The 12,217-nt window shown below is 34.8% G+C and overlaps 1 protein-coding gene across 1 annotated transcript in view; it reads left to right on the forward strand.

Moving 5' to 3' along the window:
- Positions 1 to 10,191, forward strand: part of LOC308645277 (sodium/glucose cotransporter 1) — a gene marked incomplete at both ends in the record, with an annotated part of 70,089 nt that extends 59,898 nt beyond the window's left edge. Inside the window, 2 exons of the mRNA XM_081287336.1 lie at positions 6,370 to 6,475; positions 9,977 to 10,191. Of these exons, the coding sequence (XP_081143462.1) occupies positions 6,370 to 6,475; positions 9,977 to 10,191 (321 nt within the window). The remainder of the gene's footprint in view (positions 1 to 6,369; positions 6,476 to 9,976) is intronic.
- Positions 10,192 to 12,217: the final 2,026 nt, after the last annotated feature.

Consider the following 12,217-nt stretch of genomic DNA (forward strand, 5'->3'; position numbering starts at 1 on the left):
GTTTTGGAGCTGATATTCAAATCATAGCATAATATCAAGGTCCAGTTGATTTAAGACTTCATAAATGAAAAGCATTCTTCTTTAAATCTAGATGCTTCCATTTATTTAGGGTTCATTTGTATCCCTCCAAATCTAGAAAAATTAGTAATTATGGGACTATAAGCAATATAAATCTGCAAAACCAATCCAAATGGTATTCCACCTTTTTCAGGTTTCCAAGGGAAAAAAGGTAGAAAGCTAACCCAAGATCATATATACCCATAGAAAAGAGAAAAGTTTTTATTAATACTTTATTCATGCATACATGAATACAAGGATCTATAAAATTATTAACAGACCTTCAGCTTCATTGCCAAATTTTCAAAAGCTGTGACAAAACTATATGTCAAATAAAAACTGATTTTGTAACTGTAGAATCACCATGATGTTAATTGACTGTCACAGATTTTCTTTGATAAAACTATCACCTGCTTCCCCATACTTAGTCTTGTAGCCCCAAACACATTTAGCTCTGTTTCATTTTAAAGTAGAAAAACCAAGGTACTAATGGGCATGAGAAAACATGCCACACTTATTCTTCGTGTGGCTGATTTCACTTAACATCCTCCAATTCCATCAATTTTCCTGAAAATGACATGGTTTCATTATTCTTTATGACTGAATGATATCCATAGTGTCTATATACAATTTTTAAGTCTGTTCATCTGTTGATGAGCACCTAGGCTGATTCAATAACTTTACAATTATGAATAGTGCTGTAATAAACATGGGTGTGCAGTTACCTCTTTGTTATGCTGACTTATTTCTTTTGGATATATACCCAGATTGATATGGCTGGATTGTATGGTAGTTCTATTTTTAGATTTTTGAGAAAACTCCATATTGATTTCTATAGTGACTAAACTAATTTACATTTCTACCAAGATTGTATAAGGGTTCTTTTTTCTCCACCTCCTTGCCTGCGTTTGTAATTTATTTTTTAATTTTTATAATAGCAATTCTGACTACTCCCCAGTCAGATGGAATCTCAGTATAGTTTTGATTTGCATTTGCCTGATGAATAAAAAATTCATCATTTAAAAACATATTTATCGGCTGTTCATACTCTTCTCTTGAGAAGTATCTGTTCACATCATTTGCTCATTTCTTGATTAGATTGTTTTATTGTTAACTTTAAAAAAAATATTTATATATTCTGGATATTAATCCTTTGTCAAATGAATAGCTAGCAAAGATTTTTTCTCCTATATTGTAGGTTGTTTTTTTTTTACTCTGATGATTATTTCTCTTGCTGTGCAGAAGCTTTTTAATTTGATGCGATCCTGTTTTTCAATTATTTTGTTTCCTTGGCTATTGGAATCCTATTCAGGAAATTGTTGCCTGTAGCAACATCTATGCTTTCTTCTAGTCATTTAAAAGCTTCAGGTCTTACATTAATATATTTGATTCATTTCGAGTTTATTTATTTATTTATTTGAGTTGATTTTTATACAGGGTGAGACTTGATTTTTGTACAGGGGGCCTAGTTTCAATCTTTTCCGTGTGGGTATTCAGTTTTCCCAACATAATTTGTTAAAAAGGCTGTCTTTTCTCCAACATATGTTTTTGGAACTTTTGTTGAGGATCAGTTCGCTATAGATGCATGAATTTATTTCTGAGTCTTCTATTCTATTTAAATACAATTCTATTTTTATTATTATTGCTCTTAGTATATTTTGAAACCAGGAATTATCATCCCCACAGTGTTGCTCTTTTTGTCCAGGATTGCTTTGGCTGTTATGGGTCTTTTGTGCTTTTATATTAATTTTAGTATTGTTTTTCCTAGTTCTGTGAAGAATGTCAATGGTATTTTGATGAGGATTATATTGAATCTGTATATCACTTTTGGTAGTGTATTCATTTAAACAATATTCATTCTCCCACTGGTGTTCTTTCCACCTTCTAGTGTCTTCTTCAATTTCTTTCTTCAGTGCTTTAAAATTTTTATTGTAGAATTTTTTCATCTTTTTGGTCAAGATTATTCCTGAATATTTTATTTATTTGTGTTTTTTTCACTTATTGTGAATAGTTTTTTTCTAATTTCTTTTTCAGGAAGTTCATTTTTGGTGTATTAAAAAGTTATCGATTTTATATGTTTGGTTTTATATTCTGCTATTTTGTTGAATTTGTTTATCAGTTCTAAAAGGGTTTTTTTTGTGTGTATGTGTATAGTCTTTAGGGCTTTCTAAGTATAAAATTGTACTATCTGCAACCAGGGGAAATTTGACTTCCTCATTTTTTCTTTGAATCTCTTTTGTTTTTCTTGCCTGATTGCTCCAGATGAAATTTTATATATTGAATAAGAGTAATGAGAGTGGACATTCTCATATTTTCCTGATTTTTAGAGGAAATGCTTTTATTCTTCCCATTCAGAATGATGTTGGCTATGGGCTTGTGATATAGAGCCTTTACTGTGTTGACATATGATACTTCTATCCCTAATGTAATCAGGTTTTTTTCTTCACTTTCCAATATGCCTTCTCAACAGACAGGGCTAGAATAAGAATTTTATGGTCCTTGTTAATTAAAGCATTATGTAATTCAGACTAAAAACAATACTATATTCTAAACAAGTATAAGGAAGTTCAACAAAATTCTGATTTTCCTATCATATCTAATTATAATCAGAATTTTTATCATGAAGAGATACACAATTTATCAAAGGCTCTTTCTGAATCTATTGAGATGATCATGTGATGTTTGTCTTTGGTTTTATTTGTGTACTGTATTGCATTTATTGATTTGTGTGTGTTGAACCATTCTTACATCACTGAAATGAAACTAACTTGTTCATGGTGTATTATCTTTTTAATGTGCTGTTGAATTCAAGTCGCAACAATTTGATTGAGAATTTTTGGACTATGACATTAGGGATATTGATCTATAGTTTCCTTATGTGTATGTGTGTTGTGTCTTCATCATGTTATGATAGTAGGGTGATATTAGCTTTGTAGAATTGGTTTAAAAGGTACCTTCCCTTTCTAATTTATGGAATATTTTGAGGAGCTTTGGTATTTGGCATTATTTCTTCTTTAAAAATTTAGCAAAACTCAACAGTGCATCTGTTCTGAATTTTTCTTTGTTAGAAAACTTTTTATGACTATTTCAATCTCATTTCTTGTTATTGATCTATTTAGGCTTTTTAGTTTTATTTTCTATTTTGATTCATTTTGTAATGTTATATGTTTCCAAAAATTTGTCCATCTCTGTGATATTTTCCAATTTGTTTTACATATAGTTTTTTAAAAAAATACTCCCAAATGATCCAGTGAATTTCAATGATATCTATTGTATATTCCCCTTCTTATCTCTTTCTATTTATTTGGGTCTTATTTCTCTTCCTTTTAGTAAGTTTAGTCAAGGACTTGTGAATTTTATCTTTTCAAAGAACCAACTCTTTGTTTCATTAAATTTTTGTATTATTCATTTAGTCTCTATTTTATTTATTTTTACCCTAATCTTTATTATTTCTGTCCTTCTACTGACTTGGGGTTTAGTTTGTTTCTGTCATTCTAAGGCCTTGCATTGCTTAGGGTATTTATTTATAATCTCTGTGGGTTTTTTTTTTTTTGGTTGTTGTTAATGCAAACACTCATAGCTCTAAATTTTCATCTTCATACTGTCTTCATTATATCCTACAGATTATGATATGTTATATTTCCATTTTCATTTGATTCTAGAAATTTTTAAATATCATTCTAAATTTCTTCAATGACTTACTGTACATTCAAAAGTGTATTGTCAGCTTGGTGTGGTGGTGACATCTATAATCCCAGATACTTGTCAGGGAGGATCACAAGTTTGAGGTTAGCCTGGGCAACTTAGTGAGATCCTGTCTCAAAATAAAATTAAAGAAGGAGCTGAGGATGTAGCTCAGAGGTAGAATACCCCCATACCACCCAAAACAAGTATATTGTTCAATATCCATGTGTTTGTATAATTTCTGTGTAGTTTCTCTTCCTCTTAATTCTAGTTTCACTCCATTATGATCTGATTAGATATAAGAAATTATTTCAATTTTTTTGGTATATGTAAGACTTGATTTATGGCCTAATATATGATCTATTTTGGAAAATCTTCCATGTACTTATGAAAATATGTGTTGTACAGTTTTTGGGTGAAATTTCTATGGTTGTATATTAAGTTCATCTGATCTGTAGCATAATTTAACTCTGATGTTTCTTTGTTGGTTTATTGTCTGGGTGATCTTATCACTTGCTGAGGGTGTGGTATTGAAGTCACCTACTATTATAGTATTAATCTTATCTCTCCATTTATATTCAATAGTCTGTGTTTTACAAAACTGGGTACCCTGACATTTGGTGCATATGTATTTATGATCTTTATATCTTCTTGATGAATTGTTCCCTTTATCAATCTGTATCGATCTTCCTTGTCTCTTCTGACAAATTTTGGCTAAAAGTCAGTTATGTCAGATATGCGTACAGCTATTGCTATTTGCTTTCATATTTCATTTGCTTGAAATATCGTTCTCCATCCTTTCACTTTTAGTCTGTTCATGCCCTTGATGATGACATAAGTTTCTTGTATGCAGCAGATTGCTACATCTTATTTTTTAATCCAGTTGGCCTGTATGTATTTTTTAATTGGAGGATTCAGACTATTTACATTCAGGATTACTGTTGAAATGTATGTGTAGGTTTATATAATTTTGTTGTTTAGCTTCTAGTTGTTTTGGATATTCTATGTTTATTTTTCTTATTCATCTTAGAAGATTGATGTTTTACACATTAATTAAGTTTGTTTTTTTTCCTAATTGTTATTTGCTTATCAGCTCTTTTAGTGAGATTTATTCTTTCCTGTGTTCTCATGATTGTGTTTATCATTATTCCTCTTCTAGGTATAGAAGTCCCTTACGTATCTTCTGCAGTGCTGGCTTCATGGCCATAAACTCGCTTTGTTTGTGATTAGCATAGAAGGTCCTTATTTATCATTCAAATGTGAAGAATAACTTTGCTGGGTATACTAATATAGATTGGCATTACTTTCTTTCAGTATTTGAAATACATCATTCCATACCCTCCTGGTGATAATGTTTTCCACTGAGAAATCTGCTTTGGTTTGAATAGTGAGTCTGCACTGCTCTATTGCAGCCTTTATTTTTTGTTCTGTACTTTTGGTTGTGGGAACCAAATGATTTGCTGACCTCTATCCTCATGACTTCAGACCTGGCCCCCAAAATAATATACTTCTGGGGTTATTTCAAGTAACACAAGGGAAAACTGCTGAATTTCTGTTCCATCCATTCTCATATATATTGCAGTCTATGTTCCCTTTATAAATAAATCATAAATAAGTAAATCATAAATAAATACTTGCATAAATTTCTCAGCAAAATTTTGTCAGGGACACTCTTCCAAGTCATACTAGCTCATTTGGCCACTGCATACCCAGTCAGTGCACAGGAATGCTCATAGGGACACTGAAATGTGATTTTGCTGGGTTTTCTGACCCCAGAGCTGATTAATCCCTAACAAAAGGACCCTACTCAAGTTGGATCCTCGCCATAGCACTCTGAGGGTTTGCTGAGAGATGCAGTTTCTTTAAAGTTAGCTTGCTAAGCAGACTCCAGGTCATCTTTATTTAAGCTGTTAGTCTGCAGGGTACATCCTTCTATGCCATGCCATTACCCTTTCTGTAGACTTTACCTCCTTGCAGGAATCAGTGCCTTCCCCTGACTAGAGTGTCAGGCACCAGGAGCTGGGGTATTCTACCTCTTTTGCTTTGCTATTCTCTATTGTCTCTGGAATTCATCAGGTTTAATTTTCTGTGCTACCAATTTCCAGTGTTCACTCATAGTTTCTTACTTCTGTGAGCAGTTACACAATGTTTTTCTTTGTTTCCATCCCATGGAGGAGCAAACTAGTGCTGGCTGTCTCTATTCTACCAACTTGATGTATCCCTCTGCATATTCTTATCCCTGTAATATGACATAGTATAAAATTATGACCTCACACTGCTGATCTGGACAAATGGTTGTTTTGTCTAGTCTTGCTTCCTAGTACCAATGCTAAAAGGAACAATTCATTTATCATGTGTAAAAATAATCACTGTACAAACATTTCTTTATTTGAGGCAGCCTCTTTAACTTATGAATATCCATATATCATGTATACATGGGTATTATCTACATGTAAGTTTCCAATATATTGAGAGATTATGCAGTGGGTGAGAAATGTAATCTATGTTTTTTGTTGGTACTAAGAGTCCACATTCCTTTTCCTTTCTTGATTATTATCTCTTTGCTCTCCTACTGCTTGGCTGAAGACACTGGATTTTTATGTTAACTTTTTCTCTGTTTTCCCATAGCTCTATCGTCTGTGTTGGAGTCTTCGCAACAGCACAGAGGAACGTATTGACCTGGATGCAGAAGAGGAGGACCTCCAGGAATCCCCGAAGGATACCATTGAAATAGGTGATTTATGAGTCAAAGCTGATTTCCAAGCCATAAAAAGTTACTCTTGCTGGGTGTGGTGGTGTGCACCTGTAATCCCAGCAGTTCAGGAGTCTGAGGCAGAAGAATCATGAGTTCAAAGCCAGATATAGCAAAAGCAAGGCACTAAGCAACTCAGTGAGACCCTGTCTGTAAATAAAATAGAAAGTAGGGCTGAGGACATGACTTAATGGTCGAGTGCCCCTGAGTTCAATCCCTGGTACAAAAAAAGTACTCTTACAACAGCAAGACTGTGTAAAGCTTTCACTAAATGCCTTCATCAGAGCTCAGATCCCTTCCCTAGGAGGAATGAGGAAAGATGAGATGGATAAGTGGATTTTGGAAAGTTTATGATGAGGCTTGATTTAGGTCAGGAAGGGAGGTACGGGGCCATTTCAGCTACCTTACCCCTCAAATTTACAGTGCTCATTGAATCAGTGCATGAGAAGTTTGTCACCCTGACTTGACCATGCTTTGGGGCATGGTCATAGGTAAGAGGCAGGTCAGGGCTCTTCTGACATAGTTTGGAAACAGAAAAGATGGGGGGGAAGCTTTATTCAATTCTAGTAACATTAAGAGAATAAAAGAATAGAGACTGTTGGGATCTTATGTCTTTCCATATCAGACTTAGAAAATCAAATTTCTCTGGAAGCCTGAGATGATGCTTAGTTAGTGCCTAGAGGCTTTCCTTTTAAATTAATGTCTTGTTTAGCATCAATGTTGGAACTTTTACTCACCATATTGGTGAGATACATACATGGGGAATGGATGTGTGTGGTGTGCAGAAGTAGGGGAGCTCAAGATCAGATGCTTTTGCTGGTACTGGACTGGAGCGCTCATTGCTCCATGTGAAGTAGAGTGCCAGATGAAGCAGAGAAAATTTTGAATCTGGCCATTAGGAATGTCATAGAATTCTAGCTCTGGAAAGGGCCATAAATATCCTAAGATCTTATTATCTCACTTTATAGACACAAATTGAGGCACTGGGAGGGAGAGACTGTTAATGGTCTTGGCCCTGATATAATATGCTCTTAATCTCTAAGAACATTTCATTTCTGAAACCAACATCTCTGTGGGTACTGGAGGAACATGGAGCCACAGGCAGCTGTCCATGATACTGACATCAGGCAGTTCCTTCCTGCTTTCCTGGAGCAGCCAGGCATGAACATGCCCCGCTATTCTTTTTCTTGTTCTCTTCCTTTTTGTGATACTGGGAATTAAAACAAGGACTTGCACCTACTAGACCACTGCTGTACCACAAAACTACACCTTAGCCCTGTGAACATGACCCCTTCCTCTTCTACTTTAAAAAGTGTTTCCATACTGAGTGAGAGTATCAGATTTTAGAAGGACATGGATAAGGAGCCTTGAGTATCAAGAAGTGTTAATATGGAAGAAGAGATAATTTTTGTACCAGAGAAGAGATATGAAACTGATGAACTCAAGGATCCATCTAATTTTAACTCAGAGTAAGAATGTAGACTATTGTACATCTAGGTTATGGATCTGGGTTTGGTGATGCATACATATAATCATAGTGATTCAAGAGGCTGAGGCAAGAGGATTGCAAATATGAGACCAGCATAGGCAATTAAATGAGATGCTCTCTCAAAATAGAAAATAAAAAGAACTGGGCCGATGGTTGAATTATAGAATGTCCCTGTATTCAATCTCTATTGAGATAGAGGGTAGGGGGAGTTTTTATAATGAGGTGGAACTGATATTGAATCATGAATTCTATTTTTCATTACCTTGGGAAAGTGAATTGATTTTTTAAAATTCCTGTTCCTTAGCTTTGAGTATTCTATTTGGATATTTTAAGAATTGACTATAATTATCACCATATGATTGATTTTAAGGAAGAGTTTTCTTAGTGAATTGATCTAGAAAGGGATGAGTTCAGATATGTGTCTCTCAAGGATATTATAGAGGAGACTCTCTCATTGGGAGAAGAATTAGCTTGGCAACCTCTGAGGTTCATGGAAGAACTTGAATTGTTTTTCTTTGATAACTTATGGTGAAATAATAAGAAACACTCTACCATACTAAAGCACAGTAAATTAAGCTCTCTTGATGGACCATGGGTGTCACAATCACCATTCTCTGAGAAACAGCATTATGAGGAATATTGGCAATTGCATTACCATCCCCTTATCATATGCATCGCCACCACCATTATCATATGATTGACAGTGACATTTTTATAACACTTAGTTATAAATAACTTACTCATTTAATGATACATTTTGTATTCATATCATAATTTAAGGCAGATAATGCAAAGATACTTTTTCCAATTTTATAGGTGAGAAAAATAAGATGTAGATACTTTCCCAAAACCACTCAACTTTATATTAACTCAGATAACCATGTATTTATTTGGCACATGAGCTACTCAGTGAGTCCATCTGGGATGAAACAAATAGATGGGAGAGGTACAAAAGGGCATGTCTCATGTAGAGAGAAAAGAGAGAGAGTGGGAGGAACTTTTTACTTATTAATATATACTATGTAATGAGTTTCCTCTCATTAAATCATTAGATTAAATATATCATTAAATTTTCATTAATAAAGCAAACAAGCCAGTATTTATCTACTTTTACAGATACCCAAAATATAAAGAAGTGAATTAACAAGGCCACAAGACTGGACTTGGTACCAGTTGTGATACATTTATGCCCTGGATCACTGAGGATGTTTCCAGTTCTAAAATTCTGTGCCTGTTTTAAAAATATCTGTGACTTGTGAAAATGGGAAAGTGCAGAAGAGTGTTCTCTGAAGATGGTGCCAAAAATATAATGTGTTTGATCTCATATTAGTGAGTGGAAGAGAGAGATTGTAAACTGGGTCCGCCTACTTCTGGTGCCACACATGAACTCAGAAGGGAATCCATTCCCTGGTAGGCATCCACTTTGGGTGTAAGGGCCACTTGAATAGTTTGACTCATCAGTATTGATATGAAACACCAGATCTTAAGGCCCAGAAGTATTGATCACTGCTACTTTGCATCAGGAATGGTTCAGACCTTTCTTTGCCATCCAGGTGGATCTGATGTGGAAGCTTAGAATTCACAGATGTAGCCAATTCACTCCTGTCATGCCAGCCTTGTTGCTTTCCATTAACACAGCAGAGAGCTATGAGTTTATGTATTTCACAGGTGGGTTTTCCATGTCCTTCACACCACAGCTTACCAGCCAATTGTTAACATTTCTCTCTCATAAACTATCACTTGATCTAAATTTTCTAAATCAAAATAAATTTCATTTGTCTGATAAACAGTTCAGGCTAGTTGATTGTGACAATGTAGAATCCATCCAACATTGTCTTGTACTTGTACTTACTACTCCCATTCCTGAAAATAAGAAAATTAAGAAATTTCTTCAGAATGGAGATGCTTCATGGTGTAGCATCTTTCTGGAAGCCCCTTCTCATCTCTCCTGAATCTGTATCCAATAATTCTTTTATGCCTTTCCCTTGATGCAGAAGTTCCTGAGGAGAGAAAAGGGTGCTTCAGGCGGGCCTATGACCTGTTCTGTGGGCTGGACCAGAAGGGACCTAAGATGACCAAGGAAGAGGAGGCAGCTATGAAGATGAAGCTGACAGACACCTCTGAGAAGCCTTTGTGGAGGACAGTAGTGAACATCAACGGCATCATCCTGCTAGCTGTAGCTGTCTTTTGCCATGCATACTTTGCCTGAGTCCTGTCTTCTGCTGTAGACTCATCAAGGCTGCAATCTTTACCTCCCTTCAGTTCCATTCTGTAGCATTGAAGGGAAACCAGATAGTTGTAAAATTTGCCCAGTTGGATAAACATGTATACATGTAATTAATTATAGGGTAGCTGAAGGCAAATCATTATTTTGCCATTAACTTATATATTGAAGCCAGTGTAATACTTTCACCTGTACATATTAGAGCCACAGAAGGAAAGTTGGTTTAGTCATATTCATAAAAATCAGACTAAGAAACAGAAGTCCTATGGTGTCTGATACAGTTCTGTCTCAAGTAGAGTCAGTGTGTCCACATTCTTTGTGATCCTTGAATACTATTTTTAGAGTTTTAATTTCTCAGTTTCTAACCATGTCTCAACTCCTCATCTTTATTTTTTAAGAAAAAATTTCTCCCACCATCATATTCTTCTCACGTTTTTCCTTTTACTAGAGATACCAATCTGAGAAACCAATGAACACACAGAAGTTGAGGATGAAAATTTGATGGAGTCTTGTCCTTGTTATTTGCTCCTTGAAGTACAGGCCTCAGAAAAGTTGTACTAGCCCAATAGGGAGGGCCCCAGGCCCAAGGCTCAAGCCAGTGGGGAAAACAGATAATTTTGAGTCCAGGGAATTTTCTTGTATTTTTAAAGATTCCCATTGGGTGTTCCTCATGTTTGGGATTTCACTCATTTTGACATTCAATGTCCCTAGAATGTCTTGGCCACTCAGTAATTCTTTATTTTTTATTTTCTTTTTTTCTAAACCAATGATACTGGCCTTTATTTACAGATAGTTTTGCCTGGTTCTTGGTTAACCATTTTTTGTAAAGTATGTATACTTTACCCTCTGATGATTTTAATAAACTTGAATGCATTTGTCAGAGGCTACTGTGCCTCATGGTGCTGATGTTGACACATGGACTTAGAAGCTGACATTGTGTCACCTGACAGAGAAAATGCATCTCCCAGGGTATCTGTCATGTCAATACAGCTTCATTCTCCAAAGAAACATTGAAATAATTAGCCTGGGTTTGATCCTTCATTAGTTCATGTGACTACAGCTATTATTCCTTTATCAGGTGTCTTGATTGCAAATCATCTATTGACAAAGGTTAAAATGCATTGTCTCTATTTCAGGTGATGGTAATCCTTGCCTCTATGTGAAAACAATGTAGTTTTCATTGAATTGTTTCCTAGTAGGAAATCATTTTTATTTAATTTAAATGTAATTATTTTTAAAAATTCTACCTGTGAAATCTTAATGATAATATATTCACATTGGAGTTAAAGTCAACTTGTTTGTATTGAATGATTTGGAAAAGAGCTGAGAGTAGGTTTTGGGTCTAGAAGAAGTAGCTTGACAGGGGATGGCTTATTCTTGTGGAAGGAAGGAAACCTAGTGTTCACTGCTTTAGGTGCATTCTTAATCTAAGCAAAGAAGAGGGAAAAGTGGAGATTTTTCACATGGCTAGCATTACTTAAAGGACTGTCTTGTGTGGAGTTTGTGGTAAGTTTTGACCTTTGAGAATAAAGGGAGAGGATTGAATAGTATTAGATGAAGTGCCTTGTGTTTGGTTTCTGGCTTAGTCAATGATTATATATATATATATATATATATATATATATATATATATATATATAATTTTGTCTCAACTGTGTATTTTTCTCTTTGAAATATGGGAAACTTGGTGCTTATGGCATCTTCCTGCCTCCTGTGGTATAAATAAGTTACTTTGAAAAGGGGATGGGAGATACATACATGAAAGATGCCATACAGATGCTATATTAAGCTTCATTAGAGTCTCAGCAATTAAATGTATTTGAAATAATACAAACGTTGAAACCTCTAACATCTAGAGATCATAAATAAATACATAACTGGTTAGCACAAGGTATGGTTTAGGAACAGGAGGTCAGGATAGTTGAGAATAAAATCTGGCAAATTGAACAGTTTCTTTTAAATGTAGCTAAAGCTGGACATGGTGCTGCAGTTATATATTCCCAGCTAATAG

This window comes from Spermophilus citellus (assembly GCF_964194105.1).
Source record: "Spermophilus citellus genome assembly, chromosome: 3".
Classification (NCBI taxonomy): Eukaryota; Metazoa; Chordata; class Mammalia; order Rodentia; family Sciuridae; genus Spermophilus; species Spermophilus citellus.